We start from the raw sequence: 22103 nt of genomic DNA on the forward strand, positions 1-22103 counted from the left end.
AGACGTTCTCACATATGGAAGATCATATATCTCTTAGTTTGTAGATCCAAGTCCATGGATAAAGGAGCTATCGTAAACTCCTCTCCAACGATGATACATAATATATATGAAGCAGCGGTGTACCTCCTATTGTGGCACATTCTTTTCTCGCCTTCGCGTACCATCACACAACAACAAAACAAGAAGGGGCCAGCCCTTCTTACTATCTTCACACCCAAGTAGGGGCTAGTGGCAAGGGAAGAAAAAGGGAGGAGATGATAGGAGACGGGTGGCCAAATGAATCTAGCCTATGACCCTTTGGTCCCTCTCCTATTTACAGAGATCTTTCTAAACTTAACTCTAATGGATTATGCCTTATTGAGTATTGGATCTTCATCAAATTCCAATAGCATATTATACGTTGGATATCTATTTAAATATTTGCTTTAAGTTCTTATTGGGTTTCACCCAATGAATCTATTAAAACAGGGGGCTTATTGGATATCACATATCCAATCTTTTATTCGTTGTGTTATCCATCATATGTGCGTGACCCTCTAGGTCGAATACTGAGCTGGTCGTAAGTTTCACCTGTCAGAACTCATTCAGACTTAGTGAATTATTATCCCCATAATAATTCACTCAACTTATAGACTATGGACATACTATGCTACTACACCATAATCCATAAACGGTATAACAAGATCTAATTCATTGGACCTATCTGTTGTTAGTTAATGTATTTGTAGTCCCTCGTCTATCTAATATCCCATAGATCATATACCGAGCATGACACTATCAAAGTCTCACTCTAATCGATGTCTCCCAGTAGACTCATTTTCTCTTAGTCTGAATCTTATGCTTATCAGATTCATCACGATCTGATCGACCATGGCAAAGAATTTGCTTGAGTGAGAGTACATGGGATATTCTTGCTATGATACTAAGAGTGTATGATCCTCTATTGACATCTAATTACTCTCGTAAGGTTAGCTATCGCTTCCAATGATCAATTGTATTAAATCTGGAACCTCTAAACCTATAAGTTATGACTTAAAAAGTGGAGTACTCAAATAGAGCATCATTACTTTCTTAAGTCTAAGTACCAGATACACAACTAGGAGTATGAAATTGTTGTTTAACGATAATGTATTATTAGGCAACTAGCATTCCATAAGTAAATCATTCAGTAAACTCATTCTTCAATGAGCACTTACACTATATTATTAGTATTCCAACATAAGTAGCTATGAGACCAACTGCCTCAATCATATGGATGAGAGCATAGCACATCGGTTTGTCCGATTATCTCGATGTCCCTCTTAAGTAACCTATGATTGAGAATATTTATGGTATATGCTTATAGGTAAATTGGTCTCACTGTCATGATTTCATCATGATCCAATTCCTATTATACAGATTCAATGACATCACAATATATATTTATCATATAATAAAAAGTGAAAAAATATCATAATAATAATAACTCAATAGATCGCGTAGTATATCGCATATGTCATAACTCACATAATCGGATTATAAGTCACATGTAACTAGCAAAATGTTGATGTAATACTAGTATATATTCAACAATCTGAGTCTCTCACCCTCATAGATGACCTCGAACCATCTGCTTGTTCTTATTGAGGTGTTCTTAAATCTCACTTGGTAAGTGAAGATGCTAACATGCATGATATAGATCGTCGCTCTAATTTTGCCCTAGTTAGCCCGATAAACGATGCCACTAACTTAGTCATTATCACAAATTCCACCATAGTCGACACTAGCACTTGTCGGAATTCCTCAACCCAACATGGTGCTGACATTGCAGGAGTGCCCGAGACCCATCAAACCGTCGATCAAGCGGGCACTTTAGTCCTTAATAATGGAATTTAACACACCACACCACAACTCTATCCTATCTGAATCTGAGGCCTAGTCAATAGAGTCGATAGAGGATCCCTACGAATCCAACTATGACAGATGGACAAGATGTACTAGGCAAACTCATGTTGAACAAACTAAACATGCCACCAGGTCGATAATAGATCAAAGATGTACGAGCTTGACGTGCTGACTATACCAGATGTCATACTTCAGACCCCTTTAGCAAGAACCACGAAGCACGCTTGGGGGGGGGGGGCGCAAATGATAAAGAGTACAATATCAGTCAATCATCATATGACACATAATCATCACATGGTGTCCAATGTGTTAAGAGAAGACAAAGTTTATCCTTCAATAGTTTGCCGATGTCGGTAAGGATCTAAGGTAGGTAATTATGGTTTACCCCCCTTGTCGCCCATGTCGATAAAAGGCCAAAGGCAGGTTGTTGAAGGCTGATAGAGGTTGCCTCCCCATAAAATATTTTATAGAATATTCTACCACTTTACGACTATATATAAAAGATTGTCACCAACACAATAAATAATGGACTTACCTTTTTTTGAGTACTCGTATTTGCACTCATATACTTGGAGTTATTAACTTAGGTGTCAAAGAGACCAAGTCGGGAAACCTCTCCTAACATTGGTCTTTATGCATGTGATACCTCAAGAGCTCGTTGTTTTTACTTTGGAGGCACCTCGGATAACTCTACGCACATAGGTCCAGACCACGTCGAGGTTCCCCGACTTGATATGGTGTTGACATCCCAAGAGTGCCCTAGACCCATCGAATCATTGGTTGAGAGGGCACTTCGATCCCTAACTATGAAATTTATCGAACCACACTACCACTCTATCTTGCTTGAATCCGATACCTATTCGATGGAGTCAACACACGATTTCATACGAATCCAACAATAACAAGTGGACTAGACGTACTGAGCAAACTAAACATGCCATTATATCGATAATGGATCGTAGAAGTATAAACTCAACATATCGGATGAACGAGACACTGCACTTTGGACCCCAATGACAGAGAGTCCCGAAACATGCTTTTAAGGGAGAGGGAGGGGGAGGGAATAATAAGGAGTACATTGTTAGCTAATTGTCATTCGACATGTAACCACTATATGGTGTTAATGGTGGAAAGAGAAGACGAATGTGACCCTTCACACGTCTACTCATGTGGGCAAGTGTCCAAGGTATGTGGTTATCAGCTATCCCTTTGTTACCCATGTGGACAAGACGCTAGGAGGAGACCATTAGAAGCAGTTAGAGGCTGCCTCGTCATAGAATATTTCATAAAATATTTTACCCATTTATGATCAAATATAAAAACTTCTCACCAACATAATGAACACGGAGCTTACTTTTTTTTATTACTTGCGTCTGCGCTCATACACCATGAGTTATTAACTTGGGGGTCGAAGGGATCGGATTGGGAAACCACTTTTGATCTCGATATTCATGCAGGTGATACATCAGGAGTTTGACGTTTCTACCTTGGATGCACCTTAGATAATTTTGTCTATATGGGTTCAAACCATATGATTAAGACATCAACAACTTCTTCCCTTATTTTATATATATATATATATATATATATATATATATATAATTTAATATAAGTTTATATTTTTTAAATAATTATGATCAGGTAATATATAATAATACATTAATATAGAAAAATAATAAAAGTATTAACATCGATGATGTGTCCAAAAATCAAGGGCATTTTTGTCATTTTAAATGATAAAAACAGAACCCTAGGATCCAAATCGGAAAAGACAGTGCTGAGCGGTATATATATATATATATATATATATATGCCCTTGACACGCCAATCTCGCTGCCGTATCCGTTGGGACTTGGTGCTTTCATCTCTAGGGTTTGTGGGCGACCGAAGAGGAGGGTTTGTAAGTACCGATCAAAGATCTCCAGGTGCTCATATCTTCTTCTCTAAATCCTTTCACTAAATCCAGTAATCTCGCTTTGCTATTCTACGTGCTCTTCTTTTTGGGGATGGTGGCTAGGGCGCGGGGGTTCTCGACTTGATGGGTCCGTTTTGTCGATTGTTTAGTAATTTTTGCTGTATTATGTGGCCGGAGACTGATTTGTTGCGGATTCTTGCGGGATCTTTTGATATTTTGTTCTGATATAGGGCTGGATTGTTGGTAAATTTATCTGTCGGTGGATGATCTTTTATAGAGAAGGTCGGGATTTATCGATTGTTGGATTGTTTAGTAGAGCGGGATCAGCGATGGGGTGCGAGATGTTTGTGCGGCATCGGTGGTGGGGCGTAAGATGCTCGTACGTTCGGCATTCGAACAGAGAGTTCGGCTAAAGTCTTGTTTGTCGATTGACAGTCACAGGGTCGGAGGGAAATGAATAAGGTTGGAAGAAGAGGGTAATATTTTCCAAGTGGCTATGCTAGTTGTTTTAATTCTGATAGTATAGTTAGTTTGCGCTATAGCATTATCTCATGTTCAATGACTTTCATCATTGTCTCATATACATATAGTCTGTTTATTTTTTGATTTCATCATTGTATCATATTTATCAACTAACTTCTTGGTGTTATTTCTGTCATTATGGTTCTAGAATGGGATATTCATAGTCTGGCTTTGCATCCATGTCTATTATTAATTTGCCCACATGTCTTGATTTTCTCTTGCTTACACTCTATGTCATTCTTTTTTCTTTTTTTTTGGTTGGAAAGAAGGGGGGTAGTTGTCTGTAAATGTGTTCGTGATGCTCTTAATGGAAATTAGTGTTTTTCACGTCAAATGTTTGTTGCAGAAGTGGGATTTCAACCATGGGTGGACAAAGAAACAGCTATGGAAAAAGGTCCCACTCCAACTCAGAGTATACTGACAATGGAGGAAGCAAGAGAAGAAATCCTGGAGAAGATAGAGAAAACTATGCTCCTGGGCCTGATGATACTGTTTACCGGTGCTTGTGTCCTGGAAGGAAGATAGGGAGTATCATTGGGAGAGGTGGGGAGATTGTGAAGCAACTGAGGTCTGACACTCAAGCCAAGATCAGGATTGGGGAGACTCTACCAGGTTGTGAAGAGCGAGTCATAACCATCTTTAGTACTAGCAAAGAAACCAATAAGTTTGAAGATACTGGTGACAATGTTTGCCCCGCACAGGATGCTTTGTTTAAGGTGCATGAGAGGCTAGTAAATGATGAGGCGATGGGTGAGGAAGATACAGATGTTGATACCACCCAAGTCACCCTTCGCCTTCTTGTGCCATCTGATCAGATTGGATGCATCATTGGTAAAGGAGGACAAATTATTCAAGGTATTCGTAGTGACTCTGGTGCTCAGATACGCATTCTTAAGAATGACCATCTACCAGCATGTGCAATTAGCAGTGATGAACTCCTCCAGGTCTGTTGCAATTTTGCTAATAGGAGCTGTATTTATTGGCAGATAAAAAAAATGAAAATCTTTATGTGATGCAATCAATCCCTTCCAATCTCATGGTAGGAAGCTGAAAATTTAGGGCTTGTTATAAATACAGAACACATGTAATTTATTCATCGATGATGATTTTTATCTAATTATCATGTTAGGTACTTTCTTCCTTAAGTTGCATCTGATTGCCTTGTTTTCATTGATCAACTCCATGATTTCTATTAATTAGTACTTGTATCGTACATGTTAATGGGACTGACCACAACGTTCTGATTTTCCATAAATAGATACACTTTGCATTCTTTTGATCATTTACATAGTACTTTCTTTTTTGCCGTGATCACGTGAAAATTTCATGTGAGAAAATACATTTTATTGTTCGTAAGTTTCTTCTCCTTTTCTTATTGGAAGGTGAATGCCTTGACTTTTGTGTTTGGTGTGGACTGGATATGTTCTTAATTCTTTGTGAAATATAAGCAAGTATGCCTTCACCTTTTTTTGTTTTTTAAAAATCTTGCTAGTAATTTATCTAATCAAGCTTTCATATTTTTTTAAGATTACTGGGGAGGCTTCAGTTGTAAAGAAGGCACTTTTTCAAGTTTCATCACGCCTACATGATAATCCATCTCGTTCCCAACATCTGCTTGTTCCTGGTACACCTCAAGTGTATCCAGTAGCTGGTCAGTTTGGGGTTCCGAATAACAGTGCACCAATTGTGGGCTTGGGTCCATTGATGGGCTCTTATGGAGGCTACAAGGGAGATGCAGTAGGGGAGTGGCCATCTTTATACCCACCACCACGTGATGAAAGTTCTGCCAAGGAGTTCAGCTTACGTTTGCTGTGTCCTGCTGCCAACATAGGGGGGGTTATTGGTAAAGGTGGTGTCATCATTAAGCAGATTAGACAAGAATCTGGTGCATCTATTAAAGTAGACAGTTCCAAATCCGAAGATGAATGCATAATATTAATTTCATCGAAAGAGGTGAGAAGCTTGTATTTCTCATGTTGTAGTTGTTTATATGCACACACAACTGAGGTTACATTAGATTTTAGTCACTTTTTTGTTGTGCCTTTCAGTTCTTTGAAGATCCAATTTCTCCTGCGATAGATGCTGCAGTACGCTTGCAATCCAGATGTAGTGAAAAATCTGAAAAAGAATCTGGTGAACCTTCATATACTACCCGCTTACTTGTACCAACTTCACGTATTGGTTGCCTTATTGGTAAAGGAGGGACCATTATATCTGAAATGAGGAGAAGCACACGAGCAAATATAAGGATACTATCAAAGGAAAATCTTCCAAAAGTTGCTGCAGAAGATGATGAGATGGTTCAGGTATTTACTTCGCCTAGTATAAGTAGAATGGCGGTATTTGCTATGTTTTGACTAACTGTAAAGTTTATTCTTCCTGATTTTAAATTTTGATTTTGTTCAGATTTGTGGAGAGCTTGATATTGCTAGAAATGCTCTTATACAAGTAACAACACGTCTTAAAGCCAATTTCTTTGAAAGGGAGGGTGCATTATCTGCATTTCCATCTTCTGCTCCGTACCATCCTTTGCCAATGGATGCTCCTGATGTGGCAAGACATGGAGGCAGAGATAATAAGTTGCATGGCCGTACATATTCATACTCTGGTGCTTATGGTCCTTCAGGTGATTCATTTGCATCTAATAATTACAGCAGCTATGGGGGTTCTCAGGTAATGCTCTCTTTTTACCAACCTCTAGCTTTTAATTTTTTTCCCTTTTTACCTTTATCTCAACCTCCCAAGGGCTGAAAGAAACTCTTCTCTTAGTAGTTTGACTAAATGACCACCTTTTTTACTTCCATTGAATTGTTTGCTGCATTTTTTAGAGAGGTGGTAGTTATGGTGCATATAGTGGATACTCTTCCCGCTCTGGCAGTGCTGGGTAAGTGTCTCTTAATATGTTATCACAAATTAGTGTCGTTAATGTCCTCAATTTAATTCAGAATGAAGATAATATGAAGAAACATCATGAGAGGAACCAATTCTTGCTTATATTATTAATTTGAGCTCTGGATTTTTCTGATATTCCAATTTGGTATTGGATCAAGGATTGGTGGGTTGACCTTAACTAAAAAAGATTACTAAAAAATATAAAAAATGTCTAAATTAACAAAAAAATATATATGTTAGAAGATTTAGATATATAAATCTTGTTAAATACAATTATCAAAATGTAATTCAAAATTAATATAAAAATGAACTCCTAGGAGCACAGTAAGTCATTGAAATTTGATGCCTTCACCTACTACATCACTACTATTCTTAATAAGAGCAGTTCTTTTTTTCCTTGAGTAAATATTTCCTTCTGGTGCTTTTGACCATCTATCTATAATGTGTTAGTAGTCTACTACCTGTTCTATGCTTCTCTATTTGATCCCTGATTAGTAGCTTGTTTTACCAGGTTATCTGGTCCAAAGCCTGTTTCCCATGGGAAACATCATGGTTACTAGTATCCCCAATGAATTAGGTCCAACAGGTAGACTGCTCCCTTTACCTTATCTTTTGGATTGCAACAATTGGCTTTAAAATTTCGTATATAACTCGATTCATTTCTGATCGTTTTCCTGTCTTTTACCTACCAACCCCACCTATATTAGACTTCTAATGCACCTGATTTTTTAACCTTTGTTGCCTTTCCATCCTATTAAAACAGCTGAGGTCTGAGAAGTCTGGAGCCAACCTATATGAAGCCTCAAGCCTAAACCAGAAGCCAGATGAACAGAGTTTGAGATCTTATGGCCTACATGGAACATAATCCACCATTTGATTTTTTATGTACCTTTAGTGTTTAACCAAATAACATATGCTTTGTCATGGACATGCGTTCTGTTTGAAGCATTTGTATGAACTTCAGAATCTTATGACTTCTTGTACTTTTGAACCCAAGTGTCTCAATAGTAAGTTTTGAGTAGCTTGCCAATAACGTAGAAGTGATATTGATCCTAAAATGATTGGGGAAGTATTTGAGTGTTTTGCTTGATAGAAACCTTTTAAGCATTCTTTCTGAATCATTTGTGATAACACTAAACATTTGTCCTCTCATTACCTCTTTTGTTTGAATCATAATTTTGTCTTTAAACTTTTATTTGTTCGAGGGCATTGGTCTTCTATGCATGAAATGCGGAAGACTGAGAGTAAAACTACTTTCTCTAACTTCAGGAGTCCAAGTTCTTTGTAAGGTCTTTGAAAAGGATGTGTTTTAGGAACCATTATAAATTCACAAGGGATGGGCAATTGACCTTGTATGCATGAAATGCAGGAGACTTTTGGGTAAAACTATTTGACTTAAATTTGTGAATCCATGTCCTTTATAAGTTTTTTGAAAAAGAATGTGTTTTAGGAATTATTATAAATTCACAAGGGATGGGTTTCATGGATTTGCCATTTACAATTTTTGCATGCTTCAAATCAGTGTTGATGTCTGCAAGCTCATCTATGTTCAGGTTGATATCGAAGGCTTTCAAGGGAATTTCAATTATATCTTGAATATTTAATGAAGAAACTATCTGGAAGGTAGGAAATTATTCATGCCTTGCTATTGCTTCTGGCTTGTATGCAAACTATGCCATTTTGCTTGATTTGATGATGTTGAGAATGGTAAATATGCAAGTTTTGGCAAGGTATAGTCACAACGTTCTAATTCTGCATGCATTATATGCAGAATAAATTTTTATCTTGTCATCTTTATCTTTTGTCCCATGTCATTTATGTGCATGCATAGAATCTTGTATGATGTATTTTTGTTTTTTGCATGCATTTGTGTTTTTGAATCTAAAGATTAGTCATATGCCTAGAAACTATGAAAATATTTAGCTTCTACTTAATTGCATGATTTGTAGACATACTAAGTAGAGGTGAATTTTTTTATGTTATCCACCCACAAATTATATATTGAAACTATTGTAATTGCAATGTTCTACTACTTAGTTGCTGCATTTTGTTTTTGCACTCATACATATGTCAGTTGAATTGAGGTCGATGCTTTTCTAGTGTCATGAAATCTCATCAAGCATCACAACAATCGTGTTTCAAGATTTCTACTACTAAGTTACTATGTTTTTTTTATTGCTTATGTACTATTTTCAGTTGGATTGAGATGATGCTATCGTAAAGTTTGTAATAAAATCTCATCAAGAATCTTTGTTGTGTAGTTGTAACGTTTTAATACAAACATATTACATGTATACTCTTGTTCACATATCAAATCTTGGAACCAGATAACTATCAATTTTCTTTCGCATTTTGTTTTTTAAGCACATAATGTCACTACACTAGATTTGCTGTGGTTTCACAATTGTACTGACATATTCATTCAAGGAGCTTGTAACGATTCTAATTAGATTCTCAATATGTTATGATATGTGTTATGAGAAGATGACATTGACTTTCTGGTTGGCTTGACGTGGTTCTGACCCAGTGCATATGGTTGTCTAAGGTTAGGTTTTTAATCTCGTACTGTACTGGTGTATCGAGCTTTGCTCGGTACGGTGCGACGTACCGAGTGATACGTCGAAAATAGGCATAAAATCCTCCAAAAATACTTGAAAAATAGAAAAAAAAAGTTAGGATAGGGTTTTTAAGTTAGAAATAAATATACATTTTGTATAGTTTTAGCAAAACTAATGTAAATTAGGTAATAATAGTGCCACATATCTTTTTCGGGCTTTGAGTAGTATCCTTGTGCAAGGTTCGCAATTTCGATCCGTTTCGGATCGTTCTTCCGTTAATATTGAATTATTTACAGAAATTATTAGATTATTTTGTATACAACTTAAACTTTAAGATTCAAATGAATTAAGTAATCATATGTGTAAATATACCTGATTCTACCATCAAAACGAATAACGAGCCTCCACGGGTAGTAGATTGGGGTTCTCAATCTTATGTATCTGTATATCAATATGATATGTTTGTCGGACCCAATCTTGAAATTGATTCTAGGACAGTGTATTGATACATCGTATGCCATTGGTGAATCAATGTGGTGATGGTCGTAGGTTGATCGTCGTGAATTACATGTGTTTGAGGCAACTCCTGAGGTATGTATTGGTGAATGTCAAAACTTACTACTTTCATTACTGATTTGTTGCTTTGTATCATACCTCTTGATTAAAAAATTCTTTCTCTTAATCCGCTTAAATTAGTCTCCTAAATTTGATCCAATTCATAAATCGTTATTTTGTTGAGTTTAGGAGAGTAAAAATGTGAGAATAAGAGAGAGATTGTGAGTAAAAATGAGTTTAAGAGAGTGTGATAGTGAAATGGATTGAAAGAGGAGGGAGGAAAGGGCTTAAATCGACCGTTTAAAAACTGATATAAATCGATAACGGTTGAAATTTCGACCATTATCACCCGGTACAGTCTCGTATTGCCCGATACGGGGTCAAATACCTGATACCACCCGGTACCGGGCGATCCGCGTGTCGGTCTGCTTGCGGATCGGTACGTACCACACGCACCGGAGAGTATGGTACGATATTCAAATCCTTGGTCCAAGGTGCCTTCGAGGTGGAAGCGTTGAACACTCGAGATGACACCTACATGAAGACTAAGATCGGGAGAAGTTTTTCGACCTGGTCCCTTCGACGCTCATGTTAGTAACCCGAGGAAGGTGAGTGCGGTGATGAGCAGTTAAAAGTGATCTCGTTCGGCGGCGTGGTTGCAGGATCGTTAGGGGATTGGCTCCGGGTGTTGGCAAGGTGAAATCTGCAGGGGTCATGCAAATACATAGGCCCCTTCCCTTCTCTTGAGTTGATTATAAGGCACTTTCTATTCTACGATCCCTCGGAGCGAAGGGTTAGGTAGGTAGTAAGGGCCCTCTATCTTTCAGTTGTGGTGTGTGTGACTCCCGCAAAGCGAATGAAGGGAAGCTCGAAGAGCTTTCTTCTTCAGCGACTTTTGTACTGACGACATATTCCTATGTGCTCCAACTTCTTGGGCCCCCCACTCGAGATGAGATGACGAGTCACCTTTGGAAAGAGTCATGACGCTTTGGTGACAAGGTAATCGAGGTGTCAGTTTATGGATGGATTTTGTGGTAATCTCTTCCTCTTGTAAACTGAATGAATATCAACATGTCATGACCATGACGGTTAGGTCGACAACTAACCTATACTTGAAGTAACCCTCACTAAACTATAGGCTAAGGCTAGGCTTCTTGACTTCTAGCTTCTATAGTGAGTGGCCTTGTAGCTTTGGTCTAGTTGTAGGAAGTATTTTATTGAATTGAACACATCAAACAAAGGCGATCAATCAGTAGTTGCCCTTCTCTGGCTTGGGAAAAGCATCGAACTCTAGAAGCGAAGGGCCTTTTTTTAACCTTTGGACATGTCTGTTATCACATGGGTTGAAGAATGACAGGAATTGGTTCTATAATCGGAATTGGACTCGATGATGCCATTTGACAAATGCTCTCAAATGGATTTATTGGTGTTGCACTTTGATTCTTGGCGGGAAGGAGTTGTGATAGAATACGTTTTGCTTATCTCAACATATTGGGAAGGAGGGGGTATCAATCCCAATGCTCCTTCTTTGGCTTGGGAAAAGCATCGAACTCTAGAAGCTAAGGGCCCTTTTTTAACCTTTGGACATTGTTTGTTATCACATGGGTTGAAGAATGACAAGAATTGGTTCTATAATCGGAATTGGACTCAACGATGCCATTTGACAAATGCTCTCAAATGGATTTATTGGTGTTGCACTTTAATTCTTGGTGGGAAGGAGTTGTGATAGAATATGTTTTGCGTATCTCGACAAATTGGGAGGGAGGGGGTATCAATCCCAATGCCAAAACTATTTACCTTGTTCAATAGTTTTTCAATGGCTTCTCTTGCATTGCTTAGAATGAGTGGTTTTGTTATGGAACTATTAGTATTTTTTGGAAGAATTATTAGTCCAAAATACCTTTTAATGCTAAAAATGCCTATTACTTTAGTAATGGTAATTGGAATAATTTTAACTCTTATTTCTTTTTTATCTATGTTATGTCAGATGTTTTATGGATATAAGCTATTCAATGTTCCAAACTAGAATTTTGGGGTAAGATAGTTAATTGATAGCCTAAGTTTTTAGAAAACATCAAAATAAAAGATACCAGCAAAGCTACCTGTGTTGATCATGACCCTCTTAACTTGGCGATGATCATCCTCACAAAGACCATTAAGGCATCATCATGATTCGAGTCGAGGTACTTTGCCTCTTCCACTTTGAAGGTTATTTTTGGGTCGCTTTCCATCCTCGGGCGTATTTCAATGGTAGTTTGGGCATAAGCCTTATGGGTCGAGGAGTTATCTCTCCCTTAGATAGGTCCACCGATGATGATATCAATTTGCCTCTCTACCTTGAGGTTGGGGTGAAGGTTCCTGAAGCTTTCGAATAAACCGTCCGAAGTGTCCTTGACGTATGAGCTCTTCAATTTGCTCCTACAAGTCATGACAATTTCAGTGTTGTGATCGTGATCTCAGTGGAATCGGTAGTATCTCTTTTCATCAACGGGGTCTTTATTAGGTGAGAGTCCCTTAAGAGCCCTTTTCTTTTATCTGCAAGAAAACTTCAATTCTAACCATATTTAAGAGGGTTAACTCATACCTTGGGCGAGGTAGCTCAGGTCATTTATTTCTCCTATGTCAAGGTGACCTTGCGATCGAGGCTAGCTATGGTCACTCCTGCTTCAGCGTCTTGCGTGATTCTTTACCCTTGCTAGAGACCATTGCCTCGACGACAATGTACTGATTGGCCCTTTGGAGTGCCTCGGGTACAATCAACGATAATCTCTCTATTTGTGACCAAAAGAGGCGAGGGGCCCTAAGCCCCATCATAAAGTCTATATTATGAGTGATGGATGGGCATCTACTACATCTCGGACCTGATTTATGAACTTAGCGATGAAGACTGTGAGTTGCCGGGGTTTGACTGTTGTATTTGAAGGCCGAGGGCGTACGCTCTCGAGGAAATGTATCTTGAACTTCCTTGCTAGCTGAGCGAAAGATTATATGGAAAGTGGCTTCAGGTGAGCATACTATTATTGTGCCCGACATCTTAATGTGGTCGGGAAGGTGCGACACATTAAGTCGTCCGAGGTGTTATATAGAGAGAGACATCTGGGCACGAAAAGCTGCAATGTGCTTCATCGGATCAACATTTTTGTCGAACACCTCCAAGGATACGAGATAGAAGCTTACTGGCATTGGTTTTTCCTTGATATTTTTGGGTGAACGACAATCGACTCGAGGTGGGGTTGACTAACGCTTCCCCTTTTGACTATTGGAGCTTTCGTTGCATCTCCTTCAAACGTTGGTCCATCTATTGTAGTTGGACCCATAGGGAGTTCTTCGTCAAGTCCGTTGACTGGGCCTTGGATTCTAGTGGGGCAGACTGAGGGTGGTGTGGTTTGTTGAATTTCATGGTTAGGAGCCGAAGTGCCCCCTTGGTCCGCGATCCTATAGGCCTCGAGCGTTCTCGGGATGTTGGCACCGCGTTGGGTCGGGGAATCTTGATGGGTGCTAGTGGTGGTGAAGCCGGGGACTGCGGTTGAGTTGGTGGTATCACCTGTTGGGCCAACTAGGACAATAGCAGAGAGACAACCGGTATCATGCTCGTTAACATCTGCACTTGTTGAGTGAGGTTTAATAACACTTCGGTGGGGATCAATAATTGGTTTGGGGCCGTCCCTTGGGGTGAGAGACTCGGGTCGTTGAATCGACGTCAGTATCTTATCGGTGTTTGCGTCGAGGTGGATGTCCTAATGTGTGGAAAGGGTGCTTGCTCGAGGGTTCATTGAGAGGATCAACGGGTGGGTGTTCTTACAACATCAAGCCCTCCTAGCGCCAAAAATATTATGGGAAGATGTCATTGACGTCTTGGTTAGCCTGATGTGGTTCTAACCCATGTGCGTTTGGTTGTTCGAGGTGCCTCCGAGGTGAAAATGTCGAGCTCCCGAGATGCCACTTGAACGAAGACCAAGGTCGGGAAAGGTTTCTCGAACTAGTCCTTCTGATACCCACGTTAGTAACCCGAGGATGGTGAGTGGTAATGAGTAGTAAAAAACAATCTCCCTATTAATTGTGCTAAATGTGAGTTTTTGTATCTGGCGGTAGAGGGGCAGAATATTTTGTGGGGGAGGCAACTCTTGATCGCCTCTAACAGCCTACTTTTGTCCTTTTGTTCATGTAGGCGTTAAGGGAGGAGGCAGCCCGCATGCCTGCTTTGGACTCACGTCTATGTGAGCAGATGAAGGAGAGGCAAGTTTTGTTTATGCGGTTGACACGATTGCCATGCATGCGGGCATGTGTTAGATGATCATTGGCCTCAATATTCGCCCCTATCAATATGCATCTCAATGATAAATGACACTTTAGATTTACTCAATATTCAATATGTGAAGGCTTTTTTGCTAGTGGAAGAAGTTGAATAGATAACTTGCATTCAATATGTGAAGCCTTTATGCCTATCTTTCACATGTTCTAGTTCTTTTTTATATTATACCTTCTTAATAGATAACTTGCATTTAATCTGATAATAGCCTTTCCTTTTAGTACTCGTTGAGGGTCATAACAAGAAGACTTGGTTGCACCAATCACGTTCTAAAATTTAAACCAGTGATAGTAATCCTTTTTCTTTATATGGCTGCTAATGCCGTTTGAGTTGAGGTCGTTTTGTGACTGATTTTAGCTAAAAAATATCTATCATCATCTGGTTGGCTGATGTGGCTGATGACCGATGTAACTGCAGAGAGTCATTTGCTTGTGTCCCTTGTATTTAAATCTTTCATTTCTATTGATCGGTATTATGTTTGCGTTTAATTTATTTTCTGGGTGAGTCTTATCAGCGTCTCAGATTGCAGGTTTAATATGCTATTCCTGCTCATTCCATATATCTGATGTGGGGTGAGAGCAAGAAAAGGTTCAGTAAAACATCTTTATTAACCATTGATATTTGATGTAGTAGCTGGCATTTTCTGTATATATATCTGAATTTGATTTCTTTTTCTGTTTCCCTATAAAGATTGTTATATGGCAGTGAAGATGTTTACGTTGATTCTGGTAAATGTCTGGCATGCATGTTTGCCGGTCCGAACTTTCATCAAGCATGGGTGCATGGTACCCTGTCTAATATGCTCTTTTTTATTCCCTTATTTCACGTTAATAGCATGAATCAGTTTTTGAGATCTAATCAAACCTTAGTAGCTGCGTTTTGAGGACTCTTCATATTTTACAATCCAATCCGATGATGCGAGAACTGATGTATAAGTTATAACTATTATTGCTCCCTCACAGAGGTTACAGTAATTGTCATGCTGGATTCTGGCCCTGGTGTGAGCTTCAGTAATAGGTTAACGTTCTGTATCGCTGTGCACGGGTTCCACGGTGATGTGGTAGTTAAATGTTTGCTTTGTCGCATCAAACATATATTTTATTATTCAAGTGAGTGACCAACAGGTGGACGATGCATGGATTGGAATTGTCCTGTTCGAGAACCCCATTGTGTTATGTCATTTGAGGGGGGTTCAAGGGATTAAAATGGTCGACATTTTTCATTACATATCGTGCTTGTCTTGGAACTTTCAAAAATAGCTTTCTATTTTGTGTGTGAGGGAGTGATGTCGTGTTCAAACGGGTTGAATAGAATTGAAACATTATTTTGGTTCGATATGGTGTAGTCTAGTTCGAACTGGAATTGATTCGGAATCATGTGATCGAATCGATTCAAAATTGATTAATTCGGTTTAGTTAACATTTGCACATTTACATGCAAATGTTAGCAATAATGCCGTTGTAGGAAAAATTAATTCGGGATTTTCAAGGTGGAGAGACTATTAACATTTGCACCATCAACGTGTTCATCGTAGCATGTAAAAAACCAGACGAAAGTGTGTTTGACATAAGTCATATGTTTTGTTGTGGAAGCAAGCGACGAGCAAAGCAGGTTGCAGCGTCGTCGTGCCATCCGAGACCATATCCAGCCTTTTTGCCATTGAAGTGGTTCCAAGGGTTTTTGGCAATTATTGATCCATTTTCACATGCAAACCATTACCTATCTCGACATAGCTACATCATGTGAGCAAGCAATCTCTATCACGTCCAAAAATTGCTAGTTTCTGAGTTGTTTTCTCGTGCCGCGACGATCACGGTCAGCAATTAGCCTTGCGTTAAGATCGATCGATTCAGACCAACTCTCCCGATTCGATTCGGGATAATCCACCATCTCGTGATGGAACTAACTTATCTAGAAAGATTATACGTCTATATGTAATTTAATTTTCACTCTTTTTTATTTGGTAGCGCTTCTCAAATCTTCTGCCGCATTAATATATATATCTGGTCAACCAACAAGATAAATAAACCATGGCTGTCACAAACGGGGGGCAATCAATCAAGTCAAAATATCCAACACACCCACAGACAACACAAACCAGTCTCGAACTTCTACCGCCTGCTGATCTCGAACAATTCCTTCTCACCTCAACCAAATCCGGGTGTTGTTGCGCTACAGAACACCCCCCAACCCATTCGCTTTCCCTTCGTCTTCTTCCTCACGTACTACCACGACGTCATGTCCGTCCGCCATCACCTCCCTCGCCTTTCGTCCGTGGCCGGCGAGATGCTCGATCTGGAGAAGCACTTCGCCTTCTACGGAGCGTATCACAGCAACCCGACCAACGTCCTCATCGACACTCTCTTCGTCTGGCCAATCTTATACACCTCCCTCCTCCTCTTCCACTTCACCCCGCCGCTCCTCGACCTGCCCTCCTGGCTCGGCGGCGGCGTCCTGGCCGTCGACCTCGGCCTCGCCTTTGCGGTGGCCTTCGGGCTGTTTTATGTGCTCATGGATCGGAGAGCCGGATCCTTGGCCGCGATCCTCTGCGTCCTCTGCTGGGCCGGCAGCGGTTGCCTTGCGAGTCGCCTTGGCTTCTCTCTTGCTTGGAAGGTGATGTTGGTGCAGCCCATCCTCTGCTTTCTCCTTCTCTTCTACCTGAAGTACATCTGCTGCACTGTCTTTTGTGCTTCTTAATCATCTTCTGTGGAGACTCCTCAGATCTTCTTCCCAGTGACCTTTGAATTGCAAATGACAATCCAAAACAAATGGCATGCTGATGTCACCTCCCACGGAGCTGAAATCTGCATCATAAACATACTATGTTCAGCTCCTTATGAGATCTCACAGTTATGGAAGCTATATTCAAAACCATGGCCATCCATAACACTGTCCATTACCAGCTTCACCAGCCTATAAACTTTCGATGAACCTAATGATCTTGTTTCCTCCTCTGTTGGAGTAACAGCAGAAATATGGAATCAATGTCAATTCCGATATTTAGGATCAGAGTTTTGTTTCCAACTTTCTCCTGGTGCTGGCTCTCATAAGAACTACATGTTTTCCCTCTTCAAAGTACACAAGTCTTTGTCCTTAAACAAGCTTGGAAATTGTTTCTTCATACAATAGGAAGAGGAAATTGTTATAGCAGATTCTATAGATGGTTTGCATGGATACCTGACATTTTTTTCTGATAGAGACCAATGTTCTACTGTTTCTGACACTCTAAAAGTTAGCAATCAGGCAAATTTTGGTTTTCATGATTTGACAATCTTCCTTTGTTGCTTATTATGCCATATAGTGCTTTTTATCTGCCCATGTCCCAGTCCAAACATCTATAACTCTAACCGTACATATTAATTTGTAGTCACTGCATCAGCATTTCCTCTCAAAGGGAAGACAGAAAATCTCTATTCACAATGTTAAATATTACCATCAGTCATATACTCAAGTAGCCTTTTTGGATGTGTATTGCTAGCAGTATCATTCACATGCTTTGACATAGTTGTTTCTATAAAATTACGAGTACCACACCTTCTTTTCATGAGATATCCTCGATCTAAATATATAAAAATAAGTAAAAATGGCATACTACCAAATAAAACAAATCAATCAATAACTGGAAAAGAAACAAAAACAAAACTCTGTTAGATGCATGACAAAAAAAATTTGTCTTTCTTGGTTGGTGCACCAATAAAAATAAATGTTATCTATAAGAGATGAAATGTTGTAACAGCAACATCAATTATAATAAGAAAAGCGCAATGTACAAAACCTCCAATGTGTATTTCTTTTGGCTGCATTATGCAAGAGTTTCACTGTTTCTTTGCTTTCTACAGTTTGTTCTGAAACAAATTCTTTGTACAAACATTTATGACTTAATTATAGGAGAACGATACAAAACCCCTAAAATCTCGGTGTTATCTCTTTATTTAATTTAAAACATAAGCTAGTAGTAGTTTACTCACCATGACACATTGCAGTAACCTAAATGTCATGAATAGGTACTTCATTCAAATTATAGCATGTTAAAATTAACCAGGAGCATAATAAATTACAAAGCAATCTTCAGCATTTTATTGTAAATATATAAAGAGAAATATGCACCTCAGTATTAGATTTTAGTGTGCAAGGATGATTTTACTCCACACGAACAAAAACTATAAGAAATATTGATTTTGCTGCTATAGATGAAGAGTGCTGATGTATTTTAGAAGGTATAATATTCGTTTCTTGTTTGATTGAGCTTATGGTCAGGGCCAATCTCTCCTCCAGGTTGTTCTGGTTGCACAATTATTTTGCTGGACTGGGCAATTTTTAGGCCACGGGCTTTTCGAGGTACTCCCACTAAAATTATGGTGTTCTCTGGAATTTCCTATTTTTGAAGCCATATGGTTGTTCATCAGACAAAACTAATCCATAGTCTTACAACTCTGGCAGAAGAGAGCTCCAGCTCTTCTTGATAACCTCGTGCAGGCCTTACTGACTGCTCCATTCTTTGTCTTGCTAGAGGTAATCATTTAGAGTCAGTAGTTTGTGAAGATTTATTTCCTGTACTTGGATTTACATTGTTGCAGAAATGCAGGTGATGAAAAATCTGTGTGGCTATGAACCATACCCTGGTTTCCATGCTGGTGTCAATGCAAAGATTGAGGGTGCTCGCAAAGAATGGCAAACAAGCAAGGAGAAGAAGACATCGTAACTATAGGCACTCGGAAATAGCTGAAAGAATGCTAGTCCAAATTTGCTACTCTTGTAAATCACATGTTCTACTTTTCATGTTGAGTTTGTATACTTCTTAATCTAGAATAAGAATGCTGTTGGGAGTGTAAGGGAGTGTCGGGCAAACTGATGAACAGCCAAATATCAGTAAAAAGTTGTTGACAGTTTCATGATTTTTTGTGCCTAATAGTTGTATATATGCTACAAAGCTGAGAGGTTGCAGATTTGGTGATGAGAGAAATAAGCGGCACAAGTAAGATTCAAATTCAGTCCTTCAAAAATTCATTAAGCTGCTGCATAAGAATTTAAAGAGAGTCAAGCCCTGCCTCACCTTTTCTTAAGAACCATTTGTCTGGCTCCAGCTTCTGAAACCTTTAGTTCTTACTGCTTGTCTCTGCTACTAGCTCCAATTTTGCAAATTGCAGATCCATTTCATGTCCCCCATAACTTGTTCATGCCCCCAATAATGTCCATCAAATGGCAACACCTACATTGCCAGCAGTTGGTAAATTATGCTGTCACACGATTTCCTCCCTGTGCTCCTCTACATGGCTGCTTGTAGAAAATGAAAAAGGAATTGTTTCTCCCTTGATATAAAATCTCCATAGCCATGAGAAAGGTATCGCCCCAGGATCTTCATTAGGAACTCCAGTTTTGCAAACATATCAACCTACATTCTTCATGAAAGTAGTATCGATCAAGCAGCTTCCTTCATCCTTAAACCAGGTTTACCCTGTGACAAAAATTGCATGAGCTCTTTACTATCAGCATCAAACAGAGTACAGCCAGCCTCCTTGCTAACTCCTCTGTCATCCATCAACTTCCTCACCTTCTCCACTCCACCCCATTCTCCTCTTGAAGCATAAATATTGGAGAGCAACACAAAGTCCCCACTCGCATCATTCCTCATCCTCAGCAACTGTTCATTAGCTCGCTCAGCCAACTTGACATCACCATGGATTCGACAAGCTCCAAGCAGTGCCCTCCACACAATTGGGTTTGGTTCAATCTTCATACTATCTATAAATTCAAATGCTTCTTTCAGAAGTCCTGCACGCCCAAGCATGTCCACCATACAACCATAATGCTTGATATTTGGTTCAATCCCATACTCATTCTGCATCAGGCAAAAGTATCCCTTTCCCTGTTCGACCATCCCTCCATGACTGCAAGCAACCAAGACGCCGACGAAAGTGATCTCATCCGGTCTCAATTTCTTCTTAAGCATGTCTTCAAATAAATATAACGAGTCTTCAAAGTGACCATGGATTGCTAATCCTCCAACAATCGAGTTCCATGTTGATAGGTCCTTCTCCCTCAACCCCCGGAAAACCTCCATTGCTCCTTGAATGCTCCCACACTTTGCATACATGTCTATCAATGCATTGCCAAGACATGTAGAAAGCCCATTTCTAGAGCACATCTCCATCAGGGAGACATGTATCCTCTTGCCGATATCCAGAACTCCAGCATCAGCGCATGCAGAAACCAAGCTCAGCATGGTAACCTCATCAGCCTGCTCCCCTGCAACATGCATCTGTTCAAAAACCTCCATCGCTTGATCATGCTCCCTACATTGCACATATCCAGCGATCATCGCATTCCATGACACAACATCCTTTTCGGGAACCCGATCAAACAACTCCCGTGCCATTGCCATCTCCCCTCGTTTCGCACATGCAGTGATCATGACATTCCAAGAGATCAAATCCTTGGACGGCATATCGTCGAACAACTGACGTGCGATGGTCAGCTCACCTCTTCTTGCGTAGCCTGCAATCAACGCGGACCACGCAACGACGTCCCGTCTGGCAGACCCATCGAAGAGTGAGTCAGCCACTGCCAAGTCGCCACAATTCGCATGCATGTTAATGAGTGCGTTCCTGACAAAGGAATCTGATTCCAGACCAAATTTTGTGATCTTGGCATGGAATTGTGAACCCAACGCGGGTTCGGAGAGCTTGGTGCAAGCGCGGAGGAGGAAGGGGAAGGTGAGTTTGTCAGGCCGTGTGCCGGCTCTCTCCATGCGCGCGAACAGGGAAATGGCGTCCGAGGGCGTGGAGGTGTGGGCAGCGCCGCGGATGACGGTGTTCCACATGAAGAGGTCCGGGCGGGGGATTCGGTCGAACAGTTGGAGGGCGTAAGGCACGGCGCCCGCGACCGAGACGGCCGAGGAGAATAGCAGTTCCCGAAGGGCGGAGGCGTCGGAGAGGAAGCCAGTGACGACCATAAGGGCGTGCATCTGCCTCAGAGAGCGGATGGTGCGGCAGCGCCGCCATACCGCCGGTTGGTGCCGCTTGTTGCCTGACTTCCGTATCATGAAGGGCGACAAGGTAAAGCGAAACGATCAGTGCGCCCGCGCCGGACAGGGGGATGCTCTATCTATAGTTTGATCATCCAATTCATAAATCCTCTAATCTTAACCGTCCATTTATCTTTGGCCCTCTTTTAAGCCACTGATATATAGTTTGCATTATTATATGAACAATTTCTCCATAAAACCTCACACTAATGTATTTTTATTCATTGAATGGCCTTTTTCTCTGTTGAAAATTTATTCAGGACACCATTATTTATAAATTCCATTTTTATCTTCTTATTCTAATTTTTTTTTTTTCTGAATATATAAATTCCATTAATTTTTCATTTGGTTTAGTATCACAGCTTAAAGCTCCATCCAAATTAAGATTCAATAAATAACATAGATTTTACTATTCACTATTCTTTTGTTATTGATAATCTCTTT

At 39.9% G+C, this 22103-nt stretch overlaps 3 protein-coding genes across 4 annotated transcripts; 2 read left to right on the top strand and 1 right to left on the bottom strand.

The window, feature by feature from the left end:
- The first annotated feature begins 3704 nt into the window (after window positions 1-3704).
- LOC135639759 (KH domain-containing protein At4g18375-like) lies at window positions 3705-8204 on the top strand. Its single transcript, XM_065153642.1, has 8 exons — window positions 3705-3809; window positions 4668-5265; window positions 5849-6274; window positions 6370-6627; window positions 6728-6994; window positions 7150-7205; window positions 7725-7799; window positions 7977-8204. The coding sequence occupies exons 2-7, from the start codon at window positions 4684-4686 to the stop codon at window positions 7771-7773; spliced, it is 1638 nt and encodes a 545-aa protein (XP_065009714.1). The 5' UTR covers window positions 3705-3809; window positions 4668-4683; the 3' UTR covers window positions 7774-7799; window positions 7977-8204.
- An 8436-nt stretch (window positions 8205-16640) lies between these two features.
- Window positions 16641-19530, top strand: LOC103987490 (2-hydroxy-palmitic acid dioxygenase mpo1). Of its 2 annotated transcripts, none has more exons than XM_009405814.3 (4): window positions 16641-17248; window positions 18911-18973; window positions 19076-19147; window positions 19213-19530. In XM_009405814.3, exons 1-4 carry the CDS (start codon window positions 16874-16876, stop codon window positions 19222-19224), a joined length of 522 nt encoding a protein of 173 aa, XP_009404089.3. In that variant the 5' UTR covers window positions 16641-16873; the 3' UTR covers window positions 19225-19530. The 2 variants fall into 2 exon arrangements, with proteins under 2 accessions (XP_009404089.3, XP_009404088.3); XM_009405813.3 differs by having other exon boundaries at window positions 19221-19530.
- Window positions 17244-21729, bottom strand: LOC135639760 (pentatricopeptide repeat-containing protein At5g15300-like). The gene is made up of 2 exons (XM_065153643.1): window positions 19689-21729; window positions 17244-17439 (listed from the first exon to the last, which is right to left on the bottom strand). Exon 1 carries the CDS (start codon window positions 21675-21677, stop codon window positions 20055-20057), a length of 1623 nt encoding a protein of 540 aa, XP_065009715.1. The 5' UTR covers window positions 21678-21729; the 3' UTR covers window positions 17244-17439; window positions 19689-20054.
- Window positions 21730-22103: the final 374 nt, after the last annotated feature.

The sequence above is a fragment of the Musa acuminata genome, chromosome BXJ3-6 (genome assembly GCF_036884655.1).
Source record: "Musa acuminata AAA Group cultivar baxijiao chromosome BXJ3-6, Cavendish_Baxijiao_AAA, whole genome shotgun sequence".
NCBI lineage: Eukaryota > Viridiplantae > Streptophyta > Magnoliopsida > Zingiberales > Musaceae > Musa > Musa acuminata.

Coding starts and splice junctions, on each gene's coding strand:
- LOC135639759 (XM_065153642.1), top strand. CDS start 4,684: ATGGGTGGACAAAGAAACAGCTATGGAAAAAGGTCCCACTCCAACTCA. Junction 5,266..5,848: donor GCAGTGATGAACTCCTCCAG/GTCTGTTGCAAT, acceptor TATTTTTTTAAG/ATTACTGGGGAGGCTTCAGT. Junction 6,995..7,149: donor GCAGCTATGGGGGTTCTCAG/GTAATGCTCTCT, acceptor TGCATTTTTTAG/AGAGGTGGTAGTTATGGTGC.
- LOC103987490 (XM_009405813.3), top strand. CDS start 16,874: ATGTCCGTCCGCCATCACCTCCCTCGCCTTTCGTCCGTGGCCGGCGAG. Junction 17,249..18,910: donor GCTTCTCTCTTGCTTGGAAG/GTGATGTTGGTG, acceptor TCTCTCCTCCAG/GTTGTTCTGGTTGCACAATT. Junction 18,974..19,075: donor TAGGCCACGGGCTTTTCGAG/GTACTCCCACTA, acceptor CAACTCTGGCAG/AAGAGAGCTCCAGCTCTTCT.
- LOC135639760 (XM_065153643.1), bottom strand. CDS start 21,677: ATGATACGGAAGTCAGGCAACAAGCGGCACCAACCGGCGGTATGGCGG.